Source organism: Opisthorchis viverrini (genome assembly GCF_000715545.1).
Source record: "Opisthorchis viverrini unplaced genomic scaffold opera_v5_151, whole genome shotgun sequence".
Classification (NCBI taxonomy): Eukaryota; Metazoa; Platyhelminthes; class Trematoda; order Opisthorchiida; family Opisthorchiidae; genus Opisthorchis; species Opisthorchis viverrini.
Window position 1 is genome coordinate 970880 of NW_008751807.1, and position 23054 is coordinate 993933.

The 23054-nt window shown below is 43.5% G+C and overlaps 1 protein-coding gene across 1 annotated transcript in view; it reads left to right on the forward strand.

Annotated features, from left to right (window-relative positions):
- Nucleotides 1-23054, forward strand: part of T265_14170 (hypothetical protein) — a gene marked incomplete at both ends in the record, with an annotated part of 154143 nt that overhangs the window by 94902 nt on the left and 36187 nt on the right. Inside the window, 8 exons of the mRNA XM_009172325.1 lie at nucleotides 4970-5410; nucleotides 6201-6723; nucleotides 9547-9933; nucleotides 11368-11631; nucleotides 15814-16089; nucleotides 20131-20325; nucleotides 21404-21691; nucleotides 22308-22796. Coding sequence (XP_009170589.1) covers nucleotides 4970-5410; nucleotides 6201-6723; nucleotides 9547-9933; nucleotides 11368-11631; nucleotides 15814-16089; nucleotides 20131-20325; nucleotides 21404-21691; nucleotides 22308-22796 — 2863 coding nt within the window. The remainder of the gene's footprint in view (nucleotides 1-4969; nucleotides 5411-6200; nucleotides 6724-9546; nucleotides 9934-11367; nucleotides 11632-15813; nucleotides 16090-20130; nucleotides 20326-21403; nucleotides 21692-22307; nucleotides 22797-23054) is intronic.

A 23054-nucleotide genomic window follows, 5' to 3' on the forward strand; every position in this document is an offset into this window, starting at 1 on the left:
CGCTGGAAGATAGTTTATGCAATCTGTGTGTGTGGCCGTGCTTCGAAAAACTTTCCGGCTTTGACCGTGAGTAACCTCACTGGCCGGCTCCTATCAAGCTAATCAGTCGTGTGAACAGTGCAGACATGTGCAATTGTAAGCGGTCAAATGTGCATACTGTATCTACACTGAAATTTGCGGAGTACTCCTGCGGGGTCATGAGATCCCAATTTCTAGAGAGCCATCACCACATATAATGTTACCTGCGAACCCTCGTTAGGGCTGGGGACGCACAGGCGACGGTCAGCAGATGTCAAGGTGTTAAGTTACAAGCTCTTTCGTTCCACAGCCTCTCATAACCAGGAAATATCGTGTAAAAAGTAATAATCCTAGTCTGTAACACCTTTTCAGTACCTTGGTACCATGCCACCCGATGGAAGCCGGGGGGCTGAGATACTGCTGGGTTGCCCAAACCTAGACAAGAGTAGTTGAGATGTCGGAGTCGAACGACAGACCTTCCTATCAGTAAGTTCACTCCTTAACCACTGAGCTGTATCGAGCTGGTCTACCGAATTAATAAGCAGGTGCCGAAAGACCTCCTATCAGTAAGTTCACTCCTTAACCACTGAGCTGTATCGAGCTGGTCTACCGAATTAATAAGCAGGTGCCGAATCGCATCGCTTGTTCAAAACATCTTTCCAAGGGACAGCGTACTGCAGTCACTCACGACCTTATACCTCTAAAGTGATTAACTGGTGTCACTCTGGTTTCACAAAAATCAGTAGCACTGATTCATTTCCCTTTCAATCTGGGTTTAGGTTTTTGCATTTTGCTGTACGACCAACTCAAGGACACTAGGTGACAGTTAATTTATAGGACATAGTACCAGGGAAAATCATGATGGAGACGGGGAGGATGAGCGAGTACGAGCTCACTTGGCCCCTGTGTTGATACAGTCGCCATTCGCCATACATGCCGACAATAAGTATTGTTATGCAACTCAGCAGACGAGGACTTGTTTGATTACAGCTACTCCCTGAATACAAACAAAAAACTTAAGAAGTCACAAACATCACACATTTAATTTTTCGTTAACTCGAGGTATATAAAGGTAGGATTTATTGGGATTTCAGCCACAGACCGGATAATTCGTGTTGCAGTTTGGATAATCTGTCAGTATCATGTTGAGTTTGTTGTGCATGGATATTTTCTACTTGGAATATTGTCAGTGTCCCAGGTCATATTTGGATTAGAAGGCAATCAATTCGGTTTCCGAAAATGTGAAAGTCAAGCGACTATTGAAGATGGCGCTCAATGGAGACCCAATCCGCTTTGAATCCTATTGGGTTGGTTTGGAACATTAGACTATGGAACACAAATCGAGCTTTAGGAGCCAATCAGTGGCAGTTTAAAACATGTATCTTGAATCTCTAATCCATCTGCACACAACTCACACTAATCTTTGGACGTTTCCAAGTGGTAAGCCTATATCGGTGCTAGAGGTGACTATCCTTCACCATCGGTGTGTAGACCCAGCTGAAAGATGGGTCCTAGACCCAGCTAACCGGATATGCCTACGACCCGTCTCCTTGGTGGTATGCTCTACCAGATGCCTGTCTGCATGCACTGTGAGGCTCGATTGTTCGTTTGCACCCACTTTAATTGACAGTCGTGAACCACCATTTGGGTAGGCTGGTGGCTTTAGAATTACTCCCGCCATCTTCACCTTCCGGTCTTATATCCGGGGGGGGGGAGGGAACAGGGAGTTCAGGTGGGTGTTCGTGCCCCTCAGCACACACTGGATGTAACGTTACTCATTATGCGCGGATGTTCAGCGTCGTATTGCGATGTGACAGGCTAATTCGGAAGCGGATTATGGGCGGCCATATTTGTGTTATCCAGTAGTATTGCGTAGCAGAAATTCGAATACTCCCCTCCAGATTGTGCATCCAGTGTCACAACCGTACATGTTTGGTCTTGGTAATCAGTTTTTCACTCTGTTAGGCGATCACATTCTTCGAAAAGTTTACTTCATCAAGGTCACTCTTCATTGTTTAGGTTAAGCTTGCTGAGAAAAATAAGTCAGATGGGTGAACTCCGACTTTCTTCTACTCATCTGAGCACACGACCGTAAGTCTTGTCGGAGTTTGTGGTTCAACTCTGACATCTTAGTCCCATTATTTGGCCACATGTCAAGCTGTCAGTGGGTGAATGAGCCTCCAGAATTGATGTGTTACACTATAAGTTCGACATACAAGATGAAGATCTACGTAGACAGTGGGAGGAAATCAGGCCGTCAAAACCTCAGAAAAAAATTCATGCATTGGTGGGTGTCCAGGTCAGAAAATCCTGTGCAGATACTTAAGGATACGTCTACAACGGTTGAACGGAGCACACGTGGTTTACTGGGTGTTCGTGCCACTCAGCACACACTGGATGTAACGTTACTCATTATGCGCGGATGTTCAGCGTCGTATTGCGATGTGACAGGCTAATTCGGAAGCGGATTATGGGCGGCCATATTTGTGTTATCCAGTAGTATTGCGTAGCAGAAATTCGAATACTCCCCTCCAGATTGTGCATCCAGTGTCACAACCGTACATGTTTGGTCTTGGTAATCAGTTTTTCACTCTGTTAGGCGATCACATTCTTCGAAAAGTTTACTTCATCAAGGTCACTCTTCATTGTTTAGGTTAAGCTTGCTGAGAAAAATAAGTCAGATGGGTGAACTCCGACTTTCTTCTACTCATCTGAGCACACGACCGTAAGTCTTGTCGGAGTTTGTGGTTCAACTCTGACATCTTAGTCCCATTATTTGGCCACATGTCAAGCTGTCAGTGGGTGAATGAGCCTCCAGAATTGATGTGTTACACTATAAGTTCGACATACAAGATGAAGATCTACGTAGACAGTGGGAGGAAATCAGGCCGTCAAAACCTCAGAAAAAAATTCATGCATTGGTGGGTGTCCAGGTCAGAAAATCCTGTGCAGATACTTAAGGATACGTCTACAACGGTTGAACGGAGCACACGTGGTTTACCCCTCAGCCACCATTTTATGCTGTGCCATTCACACGCTTTTTTCTGTGCTGAGATTTTTATTCCATCGGAGTTAGCAGGACTGTTTCTTGAACCGTAGTTTCAATTGTGTAGATTAGTCTGCTCTACTATGCATGTCTGATTACCCCTTTCTGAGTGTTGTATCGTGCGGTGGCCGAGTTATTGGTTACGCCTGCACTGAGCCTGCCAGACTACGCGATAGGGAGAAGACAAAGAGCTGGGGACACGGCTGTATTGCCAGGAAAAAACGTACAGAGCGTCTGCGTAAATATATAGGATGACCACTTGTTCGCTCCGTACAGCCAATGGTGGTGTTCCGGTCGTGAACATCCTTAGGCCCACTACGCTGGTCGTGTGTTGCTAGGCCGTGTTTGGTGGGAGCCATGTTTCGTGGGGGCCGTCAACTCACCTACTTTCCGGACGCGTCGTAACCATGGTGACCTTGGGGATGCGTCACCCTCTGCACATGTACTTTTTCTTCTGTCTGGGCGCGCCCTGACACTGAGTCTGTTGTTAATGTTGGCAATAAACAAATCCAGATTCCTTCAAATGTCACCTTCCAAGCAATGGAACTCAACGTTTCATCTCATCCGTTTAACCAACTATGGAAGAGCTTTATCTCTTCAGTGGCACTATGTAGTTCCCCTAAAACTCCTAAATATGGCTTTTATTTCCACACTCCGGAACTTAGCTCGTATCGTACAACAAGGTATCAAAATGTCTACCCATCAAACATCCGTTAATGTTCGTGCACCTCCATTTCCGTCGGATGAAAAATCCCCCAAGTTTTACTTTATCAATTCTCTCGTTGTCCAACTTATCCGAGCCTGAATAATCTGTTGGATTATCTGAGTTCTGTTTTCATCATATTGCCCAGGATAACAGAGAATCACTGCTTTCTCAGTATTATAACATCCCACAGTTTCTCGTAAGATTCCGTGATGAACTCTGTTAGTCGTCCAAGGTTCTCAGACAGAATTTGAAAAACGTCTGTGTCTGATATTTAAGGCATCCTTAGCGGGCGTGCAGTTCTACAGTTTATACGCCACATAATGGACATAACCTCAAGACATGTTAACTTCATCCATGGTGGCAATCAGCAGAACTATCAACTACCAAAGCTACCGTTACCTGATGTCAGCTATCAGCTTTCTAGGCTGTTTATTGATGTGCTGACTATGCTGCCTTCCTGATGCATTTTTACCATCCAGGTGCAAGCGACTTCCACTGTTGTTAATGTTGGCAATAAACAAATCCAGATTCCTTCAAATGTCACCTTCCAAGCAATGGAACTCAACGTTTCATCTCATCCGTTTAACCAACTATGGAAGAGCTTTATCTCTTCAGTGGCACTATGTAGTTCCCCTAAAACTCCTAAATATGGCTTTTATTTCCACACTCCGGAACTTAGCTCGTATCGTACAACAAGGTATCAAAATGTCTACCCATCAAACATCCGTTAATGTTCGTGCACCTCCATTTCCGTCGGATGAAAAATCCCCCAAGTTTTACTTTATCAATTCTCTCGTTGTCCAACTTATCCGAGCCTGAATAATCTGTTGGATTATCTGAGTTCTGTTTTCATCATATTGCCCAGGATAACAGAGAATCACTGCTTTCTCAGTATTATAACATCCCACAGTTTCTCGTAAGATTCCGTGATGAACTCTGTTAGTCGTCCAAGGTTCTCAGACAGAATTTGAAAAACGTCTGTGTCTGATATTTAAGGCATCCTTAGCGGGCGTGCAGTTCTACAGTTTATACGCCACATAATGGACATAACCTCAAGACATGTTAACTTCATCCATGGTGGCAATCAGCAGAACTATCAACTACCAAAGCTACCGTTACCTGATGTCAGCTATCAGCTTTCTAGGCTGTTTATTGATGTGCTGACTATGCTGCCTTCCTGATGCATTTTTACCATCCAGGTGCAAGCGACTTCCAAAGGCCTTGAAAGAGTGGCCTGCCTACACTGATTTGGAGAAGACAATTAACGACTTCAATGATAAAGTTCCACTTTTGGAGATGATGACAAACAAAGCCATGAAACCGAGACACTGGCAGCGACTGGCTGATCTGACAAATTACAACTTTAACGTGGAGTCGGAAAACTTCACACTGAAAAATATGTTGGACGCTCCGTTGCTTGATGTAAAGGACGATGTAGAAGATATATGTGTCTCTGCTGTGCGCGAAAAGGACATCGAAGCTAAGCTGAACGTGGTGGTAGCTGATTGGGCCAATCAAGAATTGAAACTCGCGCAATTCAAAACACGGGGTGAACTATTGCTGAAAGGGGATCGTATCAGTGAAATAATCCCAATCCTGGAAGATTCCCTTATGATATTGAGTTCGTTGATGAGTAATCGGTAAGCAATAAGTCTTGCAACTCAACAAAGCGGATTAGTTTTAAGGACATAAAATCACTTTTGATGGGACCCGAGGATAATTAGAGCTGATATCCTGTGAAACAAGTGTTATCCATCTAATACTTTAACCATGACCTGTCGTTGGAATGACCTTGTCAACCTTTGTATGATGTATGTGGTATCCATCGTTGCTCTCACTGAGCTGTGTCAACAGCGGGATTGACCGAGTAGCAAAATAAATGTTTCACACCTAAAAATTGTAAAAAATACTAGTTCTTTCACAGTGCCTTACTTTCAGTACCTGTCACTTCACTATTGGTCATGATAAGTGGTGATCATGCATACGGTTTCAGTCGAATTTAAGATTCCCGGGTAAGGGGGAAACATGGGTATAAGCGTAATACAGTTCGGAAAAATAACATGAATCCGTAAACGATTAATGGCAGTGCCAGAAATCGCATTTCTACCGCTGCTCAGCTGCCCAAATAAAAGGGATTATCTGGTTGACCATGAAAAAACCAAGGTATACTTCTGGCTTGTGGTAGGCGTTCTCGTATTTGTGTGCTTGCGATCGATAAACGGAATTTTTACCGTTCAGATTTTTTAACGCTCCCATTTGTACGTGTTCCTTATGAATACCGTTCACTAACTCGTGCCATACTGCATGCATAATCAAATGGACCGGGTTCCAAAGGTAGCGCATCGTCCAAAGGCGATATTCAGGCCATAAGTGTTTACTATAGGGACTACATCAGTGTGCGAACACTGAATTCTATCCCTTTACTTTTAGCTACAACGCACCATTCCGCAATTCCATTCAAGAATGGGTTCAAAAACTGAGTACTACAAGCGAAGTTTTGGAGACATGGATGCGGGTGCAAAATTTATGGGTATATTTGGAGGCGGTATTCGTGGGTGGCGATATCGCGAAGCAGTTGCCATCAGAAGCCAAGCGTTTTCAAGCTGTTGATAAGACATGGATTAAGGTCATGGAGAGAGCACGTGACACACCAAACGTCATCGCCTGTTGTGCTGGGGATCAGTCGTTACAGGAGCAGCTTCCTAGACTTTTGAGTCAACTGGAATTGTGCCAGAAATCCTTGTCAGGTTATTTGGAGAGAAAACGACTACTCTTCCCTCGGTTCTTCTTCGTATCCGATCCAGTTCTTTTGGAAATCCTTGGACAGGCATCGGACCCACATGCCATCCAAGCCCACTTGTTAGCCATTTTTGACAACACAAAGCGTGTGCAGTTCGCGGAGAAGGCCTTTGATATATTGGCAGCCTTTTCACAAGAAGATGAGAAGTTGCCTGTAAGTCACAGTTTCTCATTGGCCAATGAAGGGATGGAGATCGTAGCATTTTGTTGTGTTAACTTTTACATTTTCAAATTTGTCGTTAAATTCACACTTAACCCAGCTGGAAGACCACCGAAAAATTGGAAACCCTGTCAATGTCAAACATCAGAGGAAGTTTATTCGGGACGATGACAGGTTAGCATTCTCTGGCTTACGTATATCCTTCATCAGAGATTACTCGTAATTCACAATGACCTGATGCAGTTCGTGAGCAGGATACTGTCGGTGTACTGTTTGACTTAATCATCTGAGCATCCTACTGATTTTTGCCAGTACTATATTCTCCAGGGTCACAGTCTTCAACCTGGACCTCCAGTTTCTTTGGTGTTCTGAAGTATTTGACTAAGCTTTGATTACAGCTCATTGCCTTGCTCTTCTATTTTGCCGGACCCTGCGTTGTTTGTTCAGCATGGTAGACAGGAAAACACGTTGCTGGGTACAGGAAAACTTACTTATGTGAATTGGGCAATTTTTACGGTAACGCATGTTCGCCTCCGTCGGTTATCAATGAATTTGGATTTTTAACGCACGAAACGTATGAAAATACAGAAGATTTATTCCTAACTGACTCTCGTCTTTGCACGTTTGGGTATTTTCGTTGCATAGTGGGTAAGTGCCTGTATATCGGTCTCAGAATTTACACCGTCAAGTAAATCGTCCACTATCAAGACATTTTTCATTTGGGGGGCGAAGACGTCGGGTGCTAAAAAATCAGTATGACAATATGCACTCGAACTGATTTTGATTACGCGATCAACCGAATCGTACGCTAACCGTGTGGTTGAGGGTATCGTGAAAGCTGAATTGGTACCCTTTGCAGCTGGTGCCAGGGTTACCTAGTCATATGATATCATGGGTGTGATGGGGTCTTATACTCAGTACTTACTTTGTTATCAGATTGACCATGTGGTCATTGTTCAGAAGTGCATTGTTTCCAGCCTAATGCCGAAAAAATACACCGTGACTTCCCGATTATGAATCGGACTGCCAGTGGCAAAGAGAACAAGCAATAATAAATTTTCTGAAGTAACCAATTTGAAATGGATGACATTGTTGACATCGCACCTATCTATACTGAGCTGTTTAACCCCCAGGACTGGACGGATTAGCCTATTAGCACTGGTCTGCGGGTCTGGATGAAACGATCTTTCTGGGCCCAATATACCCTATTTAGGGTGAGCAATAGCCTTAAGTGTATTTAACGAACTCAAAAGCTTATTTTCGTCTAATGATCATGGAATCGTGCTTGTCTGTTGCTTCCTGACCCGCACATCATTAACGAAATAGCTACGATGTCAGTGAGACAAATTGCAGCCAGCATTTTGAGTACAACACATCAAACACTACTTTCCCAAGAAATGCACCAAATGCAGTCGGTTCCAAGAAGTAAACGGGCGGAAATCGAGGACCAAGAATTTCTAGAGTGACAGGACCTTATATTTTCACTGAAGCAAAATCAATTCGGAATATTCCGGACGCCAACGGCTGGCCGCAACCCTCTGGTAAACTGCTTCGCTGACAATCAGGTGCACACAGTAAAAGCCTGCTGATAAGCAGGCTTGAATTTTAGTCCTGCTAACCACTGTGTCAACTTTTGGATGGTCTTGACGTTTTGGTGGCCTAAACATTGCTTACTCTCAACACAAGTGTCATGGAACCTTTAATGAACTAATACGGAAAGTTCGAGGTAGAATAGTCCCTTGAGGCGTGCTTTCTTTATCCACACCCATAGTGTCCTTTTAAGAGGTAAAGCAGATGGTCTTGTTGCTAGGTCAGTGCGCTGATTAGGGGGCTCGCACTCTTTGGCGTAGTATTTGTGGCCCTGTTGAATGGTGGTGCTACAAACATCGACTTCTTTTTTCCGTGAGTTTTACAATACAAGATGCCATTCCCTCTGTCTCCGAAAGCCACTTCCATATTCGAACCTTCAGGAAGTCCCTCTTGTTGTCTTACGTGGTTTGTGTGTAGTAATGGTTTCATTATGTCGTGCTTGTGGGAAAAATTATTTACGTCGTTTAAGATAAAATTTAGACCTCCGTAATTCGTAGCTAAATAACCACTTCAATGCATATGAGGTGAAAGATTCAAAGCACACCGGCACCTCGATGGAGGTTCCGTTGAATTTGCATTTGACCTAGCGCATTCTCTGACATATCGAGAATGCACTTAGTGGCTTTTGAAAGCCTTCCGGTGTCTGCATGTGATTTAAGGGGTCCATTATATACTTTCGGTGATACTGGGCCTACTTATGGGGAATTTTCGATCCGGCGACTCATACAACAATACACGACAATCAGAATGTGGTGCACAGACGTCTGCCGCTCGCACGCTATTCTCTATTTCATTGTCACCATGCCTTTACAAAATAAGCATCCTTAATTATTCCAAAGATCGGTTTTTCTTAATCTAATAAAAAGTCATTTGTTGGCATTAACAGACTGAGAGTACTCACGAACGCGTCGAATCCCTTCTGATCAATTTCTGGGAACACCATACTACACGTCGGGTTTCACACATGCCAATGACAAGTTTTAGAGTTACGTAAATTTACAGCAAAGTTTTGTCAGAGGAAGTCAAAAGCTTTCCTTTCGTCATACGAACCTATAATAAGGTAATAAGGGGTTGGGAGGAATAAATTATCCTGGTTTGTCTAATTGTCCTCACCTCCCACTCTTTGAAAAGATCATGGGTGTGTTTCTTCATGGAATGACAGACATCACAGAGTTCCACAATAATCTATTCGAACTTCAACCATTCTTTTCTTCCTTTCGTTAACAGATGATTAAACCAGTCAAATGCGAAGGACACGTGGAACACTGGTTGCACGTTTTACTCAAAACTGGCCAAGCTTCCCTTCACAGCCTTATTCGAAAAGCCTACTATGAAATCATTGACCCAACTGTTGATCTGACAGAGTTTTTCGATAACCAGTTGGCCCAGATCGGCTTGCTGGGTATTCAAATTTTGTGGACCAGTGATGCGACGGATGCATTGAACTCAGCTCGAGTCGATCCGAAAATCATGAGCAAAACGAACAAACACTTCCTGGAAATTTTAAATAAACTGATTGGAGAGACAACTCGTGAACTGAACAAAACTATGCGTACAAAGTACGAAACCCTGATCACAATTCACGTGCATCAGAGGGATATTTTTGATGACCTGGTAAGTTGATGCTCTTTAATCGACAGTTTGTCTATCCTCCATGTGAAATCGCTCCCAAGGATATGGTAGTGAACAGTAAGGTGCATAGGGAGTCCAGGCATGAACTGAAACTGTCACTTGCCTAGCCCATTGCACCAATATCCGGAGACCGTAGTGCAAATGGGGATATTTTAGGTCTTCGGTCACCTTGAATTGATTCCAAGGCAATGGTGCCAGCTTTCTCCCTTGAAATGGCACCACAAACTATCAGCAAGTTCCATCCTTAGCATACTAGTCACTATTTTTCAGTTGCATGTCAACAGAAAGTTTCAGCTCCCCTAACTCCTCCTATGACTAACAGGATATTTTGGCCCTCCAGTGATGGAGATATATATGTAGGTCTGTATCCACTTTCGGTTCTTCTGTGTTAACTTAGGAAGTACAAGAAACATTCTGACTGAACTTAAAAAGCTGTCGATCTGAACAATGGTATTTTTATTGCGAATGGACACCGGCAAATGAGTCGTTAGTTCACTCTAGTTTATTAAACAATGGCAATGCTGTTGATATCGTGACGCTGACTAGAATAACTACGGTGGTTTTTGCAGCCGTTCGCTGGCAATAAACAGCGGAAAATTTACTGAGTGATTTGTTTGTTTGTTTGTTGAGCGGGAAAATTTGGTTGCAAATGGCTCTCATTGACAACGAGGTCGTCATCAGTATGTAGTTGTGGAGCGGCACGGGGTCAGTTGGTGAGTTTAGTGATAGTGTACATGTATTCGTGAGCATCCGAGTGACCCCAGATCATTGAATTTCTGACCAAACCGGCCCATCGGCTTGTTCGTGAGCTTTTTGCTCTGATCGAATGGCGTCCATTTGACCTTTGAGCGTGGCTTGTCTTACACTAGTCGACCTCGCGCAATTGATCTCACATTCCAGTCTATTTCAGACGGATTCCTGTCTCGGGGCCTCTTGTTTCGCTGATCTTGTTTCTGGTTGACTTGTCTTTCCTGCACACGAAGCGGTGTGCAGACTGGGACCAGTCTGACGTGCCGACCGATCGTGGACTACCATGAACCCACAGATTATCTTGTTTTCTACGTCTGCCTACCAATATTACATCAAAATGAATGGGACTGGGGTAGATGTTGATACCCGATCAGCTAAATTAGACTCTGGGTCCAATACCATACTAAATTCACAAGTGTCAAAGAGGAAAGTCACACAATGCCCATCGTCCTGTGGTCGCAGTTCAGTTTTATTTTACCAGCTTTGGGTTACATGTCCTGCATGTTCTGATCTGACGTACAGTGGCTTGGGCGTATTGTTCTTGTATGAGAAGCTATATCTTGTGTTTCTCAGTTTGTGACGGTTAATTTTCCCTTCGGCCTTCAGTCTGGTCACAGACCACAGGAAAAACTAGTTCAATTTATTAACATTTCTCGATTTTTTCAGTGTAAACAAGGGATCAGATCAACGATTGATTTCGAATGGACAAAGCAGACGCGAACTTATTTCATGGAAAAGGTGGACAAGTGCGTCATCTCCATAACGGATGTAGACTTTGTCTACCAGAACGAATTCCTTGGTTGCACAGAGCGTTTGGTCATTACTCCTCTCACGGACAGATGTTACATCACTCTAGCCCAAGCGTTAAATATGGGGCTTGGAGGTGCCCCAGCCGGACCGGCTGGGACTGGCAAGACGGAAACCACGAAAGTAAGTTATACTGATGCATAATGCTACACAGAATTGTGTCATTATATGTTAGCTAAGTGCCCTGTGAAATGATTTCCTCTTAACTCTACAGTTTTCCGGGATATGTCATCACCGCATACAACGATGCCAGCTGCACCACCAGACTGGCTTGATGACCATGATTGTAAAGACTTTACAGGCACTGCCAGTTGAGATTATGAAGGGCAACTTTGATTCCCGGATTTGCTTGACATATCTCTATGAACCTGCCACCACAGTGGCATTATATCATGCTCATAATCAAAGGCATGATAATCACTTGACACGTGTGAGTTCTGTGGGTTTGTGATGCGCAATTTACTGATTGCATCGTTTTTCAGTCTCTCAGTGTTACGGTTCGGTCACGCAGCGAGCAAACAATATGATAATGCGGATTGTGGCAATACTCTATCCCCAGCTATGTTGCTTGATACAGACTCCTAGCACGGCGAATAGTAAGAAGACGAGAACCTCGGACACAAACTTTAATAATCCAACAACACACGATCAACAGGCGATGCCCGGAGCTTCCGAACCCAAGTCAGTGGAAAGAATGGTATCCTGTACGTGGTCGGATTTAAATTTTCTTGGAGTATCAATAGGCCATTGATTTTTCATAGTTTGACCTTGAAGATGCCAGGAGTTCGCTAGCACACATAAAAACAGCGTTTTCTGGGGGATATTGATATCCCCAACACTCAGGTTTGCGCGGCTTACTTAAAGCTCCACTTAGCAAAAGTCCGCTGTGTCAAGTGATCCACTATATAATGCCACATTGACTAAGCAGATCACCCGATGTAACTGAATCATAGCCTTACCTTCATACCTCAACTGGATAGGATGAGTGAAAACACTGCATCCAGATGGTTTGGCAGCCCAAAACGACACATCTTGGTTAAGAAACTGGAATGGACTGAAGTAAACTTAATGCTAATTGGCCTCATCTCAGATTTGTCTTTTTCCATCTTCTATCACAAAGCTTCAGTTTTTTTCAGCGTCGCACTGCCCCCATCGCTGAACTGAGCCCCTCCTTAAGGGCTTACGCTCGACCTACACGGCTTAAAAAAACTTGAATGGCCATCTCGCTTTCACTGTCTACATCCGCGCTTATGCTGACCTCACTCGTCTCCAACACCGGAGCAATTCCACAGTGAGTTGAGCAACGGAATTGAGGGTGGAGATGACCATGGTCTGCTGTCGTCCGCATGCGTGTCCGAAATCCAGGACATTGAGATCAGATGACTCACTAGGTCGTGGCGAGATTGCGCGGGACAGTGGTGATATCGATCAGGACCTGAATGGGACATGGGTGAAATTAACTGGGACAGGGGCTGGCATCCGTTATATCTTGGCTTCATGGGTGCACTAGACCTTAGGTCCGTGATGCTTTCTGTTACATATGACTGGCCGGGTACAATTATCTTGGATGCAAAGCCGATAGAGTGCTTTGACCTAGAGAGGGTGCTCGCAATAAAAACAAAATGATTCTGACCAGTGCTTCACTCCTTAGACCACTCACTAATATCAGTAAAAACATGCCGGGGTTCAGTCGCACTGCCCCCCCACCATAGTTACACTGACTTGATGTCAAGTACTTCAGGCAAGCATTCCGTATTTAGGACAAATCAGTCCGGAGTGTGTTTCCATGTATAACAACCAGCAAATGAACGACGGTGTGAAAACTGCACGTTTGTCAGAGGTTAGTTTGATCTGAACTTAGTGCACAGAAGATACTCCTTGTAGTGATGAGTTTTTTCTCTAAATATGGTGAAGCTCCTAGTCCACCTACTATAAATGGTAAGTCCGTGCCCTTCAGGTGCGCAAACAGCCGATCAAAACTGTTCTCAAAACTTCACTGGCCCTCACACTGTGGAGTAGGACAACTACATTGCGTAATATTTGGTAGACTGTCTTCAGAACTCTCCATTTTTTGGAATTCATTTCACAAAACACAACGGCGGGTTTTAATGTGTCCTAACAAATAGGACTGTGACCTTCAAACAGAGATGTAGACTGAAGTACAAACCCATTGCGTGTGGATGCTGAATTTGTGACTGTTTTGGCAGGTTAGATTGAACACGGAGAAAAACTACTTGCCTAAGAGTTCGTTGTTTTCATTCTTGCTCCCTATTTTATTTGAATTCACAGCTCTGCAGTTGTAAAGCAAGGGATCTCAACACTGTCCGTCAGCAACCACACGTAGGCCTTTTAACTACCGGCTTGCATGTGTATGCGGATCGTATGGTCTAGTGAGATGTGAACCGATTTCTGGACGTATATCTCTATTGATCCTTCAGTCAAAGGCCTGCTTTGATCTTCTTACCCTTGTCAACTTGTGTACTCCCAAATGCTGTTCCTCAGAGCATACTACAGATATCTATAATGTGTTTTAGTCAGTTATTTCACCCAGGTTTTCTGTGAAATTCGAGGATTCAGTGACAGATGCACGTGTAGTCTGTTCGTGCCGTGCCCCCAAATACGCGAGCTGCTCAGGTTTGAAGTATAGAGGGCTCATCTGTCCAACCAGGTTTCGAGGCCCTATACACTTTGAAGATACGAGATAACGTGAACTATTCCGTCTGATAGCTGTATGACATAACAATGTGCAGTCATCAAATTTGTACTCCGAATCAAATCGACCCACTCAATTGTGCTTCGCAGCCACGTTAACCTACATGCTGCTGATGGTTGCTAGTAGACGGTTCGGTACTAGAGGTCAAAGCAACCTGAACAGGAGCAGGACATGAAGGATTTATCAAAAGAAGTATGTTGTCTGGCTTGCAAGGACGCAACAGCCGTTCACTGGAGAAACTCAGCAAGTTAGCCGGCAAAATATTGCTTGATATCACTGCACGAACCTGCGAACACTGCGAACACTGAGTAGCCTATAGTAATTCTTGACAAATGGCACACATCCACGTGTGATTTCATTAGAAGAGACAAAACCAGGTAACAATTCTACCCTTTATGCCTGGAATTTTACAAGATAGTTGAACGCATGATGCAACCTAACAACGACATCATTAGACCATTTCTGTTAGAAGTATTCTGTCCTACTCCTAAATGTTTTCCAGTTAATACGCATGATTCACTGGTTCTTCTAATGCTGAACGAGTTGGTTATCGCAGTCTGACCCAATGAAGGCTTTGGTTTCCTTCTTCAACAACTTCAACAACTTCATTGTTGTGCATCATTCTCTTGGGCGATCCAAATACACAGCTACAGTTGGAAGAGTGTGAGTGGAGGAAGAACAGAACGTCAGTGTGGATCAGAGATCTTAGTTTCAAAGATTAAAAATATGTAAATTGCCGGATTGAAAGGAATTTTCTGGTCAGCGTCAAGGTTGTTATCAGGAAGGTAAGATTCCTGAAAGCAACTTCAGAACGCCCGGAACCTACTGCTCCAACAAAAAATCAACTGGAAAGCCGGCAGGCATCCAGGCCAATCAGTCATTCAATCAATTCAGTAAAACCTGGTGAGTGTTCTTGCGGCCACAGAAGCACGACCGAATGTGATCAGCGCTCAGGCTTTTCACAGAGGCACGATCGATGTTGATGGGTGACCACTAACGCCTATCTGACAGCCTGGATCAATGTCAGAAAGTCCCCTTTAAATAGCGTGGGGCCGTTGTAACTTTTGCTCCCTCACTCACTCACTTGTTCGGGATACAGCTGTTGTGTTCCCTTCTGTGAGTCTTTTCTCTCCGACACTAGGCACTGGAGCGGGTCAGCAGCAGATACCACAGATTGACGAATCAGCAGATATAACAGTTGTCAGTGGTTAACCCATCTATTTACTTTTCCTGTACTCACTTCTATTCACCAAACCAGCTAATTGACATTTTGAAGTCAGGACAACCCGTCTGTAGCGACACCCGGCACGTAAAACTTGGAGATTGTATTACTGATGCCTTCAATTCGGACCAGTGGTATTTTCGGGTGCGTGTTTTGTTGGAAATTTGAATGTGCTCAATTTTCACTTGATGTAGTATTACTCATAAAGTGATAGCAACTCGTCGACTGCCCACCAGCAGTCGCGTCTTACTTTGGGCTCATAAATGATAGACACCTTTTTATCTCACGTGAAAACCGTCTCAATTCGTGTGTTTGATCCAACCTGGCTGAATTTATTGTTTTTTTTCAAATTTCCATGATCCCTCAACAGGATATGGGACGTTGTTTGGGCAAGTACGTTGTCGTGTTCAACTGCTCCGATCAAATGGACTTCCGAGGCTTGGGTAGAATCTTTAAAGGATTGGCACAATCTGGTTCTTGGGGATGCTTCGACGAATTCAATCGGATCGAATTACCCGTGTTGTCCGTTGCGGCTCAACAGATCGCTATTATCTTGGCAGCCAAACGAGAGGGAAAAACATCATTCATCTTTTCTGATGGGGATCACGTCGAGTTGAATCCAGAATTTGGTCTATTCCTGACAATGGTATGTTCTGCAATTTTTATTGCTCTACATTGTCTTTTGCATGTGCATTCTGGTTTGAATACCGCTAGTAGCACTAAAGAAAACAAACGGGAGTTAGTTCATCCAAGCATTTGGAAGCACTGAATCCCACTCAGATCTGTGAGGGAGGGATCTGTGAGGAGAGACTTGACGAGAATTTGATGTTTCTGTTAAGTTCGTCAGCTTTCCAAATACGGCATTCACATACACACTCAGCACGCACTAATAGCAATGAGAGAACACACGTGGTGATATGCTGGCATAACGGGTCGTCGCTTCCGAACGACTGAACATGCCAGAGTCTCAGACAACTGTAACAGTGAACCCAACCCCATCAACAGCTGCTGATAACACATCGTTCAGTTGATCCCAGTTGATCATTCACAATACGGCTAGGTAGTCAAACACTTGAGGTGCCAGCATTCGACTAGGTAGTGACAAGTTTATGTGCACAAAAGGTGGTAACCAAACACCTGTCCTCCTGGACACTGCTAATGAAAACGTGACGAAGACAGCTTGTCAGATATACCTTCTTACAATCCTGATCAACTGTTACTAGTTCACCAGCAAAATCCTCATATAACGCCTCAAAGTCCCTTATAATAAACGTCTTTGATGGTTTGTGTAAACGAGCATTTCTGCTTCTCTTTGCCCTTGAGTTGCACATCAAACATGAGACGTACGACAACAAGTAATTTTAAAGTCTAAGGGATGCGTTTGGAAGAACCTCGAAGTTCGAAATTCAGTTCCAATAGAAGCTTGAGTGAAGTTTTAACCCACAGCGGAATGTAAAGTGTACGGTTTCTTGATAGAGCCCTACTCAAAAGGTTACTGAAAACTCTTCGACAGCCCACGATGAGTTTCTCGTTTGTCGTAACGAATGAAACATAAGGTAGCCTTTGTACAATTCATTCAGTTGAGGAATATCACAAAGGGTAGATTCAATTGTATCTACTGTAAATGGATGTATTTCGTAAGCTGTCCGGTTGTCCTCTATTCCCTGGTGCACACGATCGGTTAGTTCAATCCGGATACACATCTGACACCCGTTTGGTGAACTGTTTTTCTGCCCTGGTAATCAATGTTGATGATGACACAGAACCTACAGTACACGTTATTTTTTGTTCATTTAGGCATACCAACCAACCCTACGCTATGTCGACGCTTGTTTTTGTAGGTTTTCCTATGGGTGCCCCATGTACAGTAGCTATGACATGGAGCGCCTACGTAGGCGGAAAACCTTATTCAGAATGGGTGACTTTTTCCATCCCAGAAGCCTGTAGTTTAGAAGCCTTATTGACATCTGCCCTACGGACAAACGTCACTCTAGACCTACCTACTATAAACTGACAGAGCCTGCGGCCATGGTTGCGTAATCCCGTAGTTTGCTAATCGGTCGGCATAAATTGAATGAGCTGTTAGCCGCTACATCAGCAACCCTAGTGTGTCGCTGGTCGAGTTGTTGATGACACGTAGAGTAACTCTGCGAGAAGAGGAGTTCAGCATGGTATCGGGTCAGGTTAATGACACTGCACGCACGTATACACACACTGCTGGTGAGGTAGCACATACAGACTGTGTGGAGCTGTTAGGGTAGCACTAGCGATTAGCCTTGGCAGCTGGTCCCATCGTTAATCTGGTTGCTAAATCATGTTGTGAGCTGGGATAAACGAAAGTAGTAGGCGGTGTTTTCTAAGAAAGAAGGAGCGACATGTTATGATGGTAAGTCGTACCACTCATCACTCAAAAATGTGATGTCAGAACTGAGTTCGCTGAAATTCTCTAATTTCCATGACGGACTACAGAGTTGCCGACGCGTTCGACGAATCGCCAGCTGGTTGATCCATCATTGGAACACGAGAATAAGGCATATTTGTTGAATCAATCAGGGCAAGTTAACAGCACATGTGAGGACTTTATCACTGATATTTTGGTGGACTGCCATTGTGTATAAGGTTGTCACCTCAGCACAAGAACTCGCCATCCGAAGGGATAATTAAGGCTATTCATGGTCGTTGTCGTGTTCGCTGAGATAAGCGATTCGGTTGTAAATCAATGAGCTCAGTGAACATGAAAACAGGCATCTCTACAACGTGCGCCACCAATATTCCTTTCGATAGCACGACGAATCATAGAAATATGAATGGTTAATTCTGAAGTTTGCATCGCCTGACATGTTCGTGTGTTTATCCAGACAAGATCTTAATACAAATAAGTTTGAGGGATTGTCGAAAGACAACATTTCATTGTAAATGACAGAAAACATATACTGCGATATGTTAACATTTCCTTTTCTCTCTGCAATCGCGGACTTAAAATATACAAGTTTTAAAATGAATCTATCCACGAAAGCAATGACTTTGATTTCCCTAGGCGATCGCCGCTCGAGATCGGGTAAGAGTTACAGTGGGTGAAGAAAACCGAAGTTAGAAACACCAATGTTTTCCCTAATTTCGGTGTAATTTTTACTGGTGTAAGGAAGGCGGTAGGTAGTGGCTGTTTTTATATCTCTGTGTGTGGGTTACTTTACCCACTACGCAGTTGTGTGGCTTCTCATATGAACAGTTAATTCAGTTGATATCGAACTAACTAATCCCATCCCAAGAAGAGTGCTTTATTAGGTGTTAGCAAGTAAACCAATATTACAGATGTCGCATTCACATTGTACCTTTTGCAACGTTATTCCACTGAGTCCATAGGTTCATACCTTGAGACAGGTAGGTCCAGCGTGCACTGACGTAACAGTGGTAACATACTAGCGTTCAATATCAAATGTGAGGAGTTCAGACCTCAGCAAAGCTAGAGTTATGTTCTGCTAATGAGCTCTAATTAGAGCGATGCTGGATTCCAGTACTCACTGTCTTTGGTACTGACTAACCAGATAACTACGCCGAGAAGCCTGTTCAAACGAGGGTGATGTGAATGCACTTTCTACGAATCCCACAACCACCGATAACTAGTACTACATTTGTTTCACGCTGGAGAGACCACTGTCAGAAGGAACCACTTTTTCTGGTCGCTTGGATTTTTGTTGAACTTAATTTCCATGGAGTGACCAGCTGTCGTTTGAGCGACTTCTTGTTAAACTCCTCCAAGAATAGACCAATAATGCATTACTTCTCTTTGTCTGACTTGCAAACAAAGAGAAGTTACACCCAATCGTTTTGATTAAGTTTTGGGTTGCAGTTACGGTGTAATGACCACATAGACGAGTCCAGTCACCGGCTAAATATGCTGGGAGATGAATTTTGTATTGAAGCGGTCCATATGCCACAACATGTTGCTTAAGGACATAACGGTCTAGGTAGCTTTGGCGGCTGAGTTATATTTGCATATGTTGAAAGTTCTGATCTAAGAAGGATCTCTAACTGAAAAGCTACCTATAAATGACCACAACAAAATCTTGAATTTTTGGAACGCGCCTGACGCAAACGGCGGATTTTGTTTTGACTTAATATTGACGAAGTCAGAATGACTTGAAGAATGACTTGAATAGTCACACTGTTTGTCTATTCATCGAAGATCACAGAGGACAAGTGGATTTCTGTTTAATTTGATGGTTGTACTAAGGGTGGGTTCAAACCCCGGGAAGCTTTGCCAAGTGAAGCCCCCTGTCCTGGACCTATCCCATTAAGAGCCACTTGATTTATACCAACAATAACGTCGTATAGATTTTCGCTGATACTTACTTCGAGTACACCGCAGATTTTCGTCTGAAGATGGAGACAAACAGAACAAGTGATAAATATTGAATTAGCACTGACAGCATCAATTCACAAATACTATATTATATGACCATCTACAAAGAAATGCAGTTTTCAGCACAGCCAAAAATGAAAGATATTTAGGGGGGAAGGCATTTTTCTAGAGAATGTTTCCGTTACTTTTCATTACCTTCTCCCAGGAAAGACTACCTCTCAGAAGAGATCACTTTCAGTCGATCACCTTAGCTTGTCTCTCAAAGGGGAGAGAACTCTACACCATTTATATCGTGATTTGCCTCTTTGTTTCTCACATCTACAGAACCCAGGATATGCTGGACGACAGGAACTGCCAGAAAACCTGAAGATCAATTTTCGATCGGTGGCTATGATGGTGCCTGATAGGCAGATCATTATTCGAGTCAAACTGGCTGCCTGTGGTTTCGTGCAGAACATTATCTTGGCTCGCAAATTCTATGTGCTATATAAATTATGTGAGGAGCAGCTGACGAAGCAGGTGAGTTCCGAAACCGATGTGCCGTTTCTATAGAAACCTGAATGTTGTGAACTTTTGCATGTGTTGACAGAACAGAATAGAGCTCTCACATCCTGGGAAATACACTAATTTGCAAATCAATTTGGTTTTCATGGGAGACTCTCTCTCGTTTATGATGTCCTCCAGCTGAATGTGCTGCACACAGGCCGCCTCATGATTCAGTTGGCACGATATTCGAGATATCGCAGTATATTTTCATAAAGGAAACTACTCCCAAGGTTGCTGAAAACTCACATCCTGTTTAGTGTGTCATGGGGCTCAGAAATGTTTAGATCGTAGGATGCTGAATTTTGGGTCGCCGAACCTAAATCTCAGTCACTGAATCAAGCTGGAACCTCTGGGTTGCTGAAACTCACATCCTGTTTAGTGCGTCATGGGGCTCAGAAATGCTTAGATCGTAGGATGCTGAATTGTGGGTCGCCGAACCTAAATCTCAGTCACTGAATCCAGCTGGAACCTCTGTCACTTGGCGAAAAACATATTGCTAATGTTGACTTCTAGTGACTCGAGTTCGTTTTTCTGACTTCAAAGGTTTTGTGCATATGGATTGGGTTCACAGTTATTATCCTTCTCTACTATCCGAGTCCCTCAATAGGTTTTAGATCAGTCGGTTTTGCTGGTTTGTTGGAAACACTAAGGTATATTTACATAGTTTTGTCATATAGCTAAGTTACCGTGTGAAAGCTGAGTTGGATGCTATCACATAACACTTACTGGATTCTCTGTCATAGATCACTGAGTCACGGCCATGAACAACTCTCTTTTTGAAGCGGAACAGTTTCTAAATGGGGAACACAAATAACATCTTATTGTGCAATGGATAAATTTTTTCAGGCTAATCGCTGGATTATTGAAGTCGGATTGAGTGTAAAATGGTGATGGAAGGAGATAACAGTAAAAGTAAACCGCCTCCACAATTTACAACGCTCAGCAGGATAAACGGAATAGTTAAAGATTTAATAACAGTGTATAATTGTTGCAGTATATAACAGCTCCATTCGTCTAGAGTGAACGCCGAAGACCTATCCTTCTCTTCCAGGTGCATTACGATTTCGGTCTGCGGAATATATTGTCTGTACTACGAACGCTTGGAGCCGCAAGGCGTGCGAATCCAAATGACTCTGAGGACCGTTCTGTTATGCGCTGTCTGCGTGATATGAATCTGAGTAAACTGGTGGACAAAGATGAGCCTTTGTTCATGTCACTCATTGATGATCTGTTTCCGGGTATTGTACTCGATAAAGTCAGCTACCCTGAGCTGCAATTGGCGATACGAAACCAAGTCACTTCAATGTCTCTCATCAACCACCCGGCCTGGAATCTGAAAGTTATTCAGGTAAAGTGCTCCATTAATTGTTGAGTCTGCGTGGTGGTCCTCGAACTGATATAAGTAATATGCTTCTTTCAAGTTTCAGGCTAGATCGTTTGTCTGTATTGGAAGTGCGTACAGACAGATTTGCTCATGTGTTTATTGCGATTGTATTTTATTACCTGTTACTTCACAATAAACAGGACTTTACCATACTGGAATATCGATGTTTAAAATGGATATTTTTCAGACATATAATCAATAACCGTCATCCTATTGGCAAGATCATAAGGTCCCATGTAATAACGTAAAGTTACAATCAGAATAAGAGTAGTAAATGCGAATAAGACCGTGGTAAAACAAATCGATATGGTGGAAGCAAAAATATGGATCAATAATATTTTAGCCATGTCAGTTTTTACAACGTAGCCTGGTTTTCGAGACAGTGTGGATAACAGGTTCTAAGAAGAGGATGTTACAAGTTTCAAAGTTTTGCTTAAGGTGAATTGAAAGTAGGGAGAATTTTCGATCCACTGGCCCTTCCACTGCAGCTCACAGCACAGCCTCTGTTAGCTTAATTTTGCTTATGCTACTACTTTGTGCTCAGTAGTGTGAACATTTCCCTTACCACCAGCTATTCGAGACCCAACGCGTACGTCACGGCATGATGACTTTGGGGCCGTCAGGGGCAGGGAAATCTTGCTGTATAAATGTCTTAATGAGAGCCATGGGTGAATGTGGTTCACCACATCGTGAAATGCGGATGAACCCGAAAGCAATCACAGCACCGGAAATGTTCGGCAAGTTGGACGTCGCAACCAATGACTGGACAGATGGGATCTTTTCCACGTTATGGCGCCGTTCATTGAAGACGAAAAAGAACGAGAATGTATGGCTTGTGCTCGATGGGCCAGTGGACGCTATTTGGATCGAGAACCTGAATTCCGTGTTGGACGATAACAAGACCCTCACACTGGCCAATGGAGATCGTATCCCCATGGCACCCAATTGCAAAATTATCTTTGAGGTTCATAATATTGACAACGCTTCGCCTGCCACGGTGTCCCGAAACGGTATGGTATTCATGTCAAGTTCGGTACTGAACTGGGATCCAATTACAAATGTGAGTTTTTGATGCTCCTTTGGTCTGTTGGAAAAACTTTTTGACGCAGTGTTTTCCATGGTACGTCTGTTACAGAATAACTAAAAAGAAAACCGGCTAACGTAGCTATTTTCCTCCCAATAGGTACATCAGCTCTGATGGATTCTTTTTACCACACTGACTTGGAGCATCAGATTTTCAATGTAGTATTATTCATTCTGATCTTCGGCCGTAGTAGGGTATTGACGATCAGAACAATCAGATGCTTAGGGTGAACGC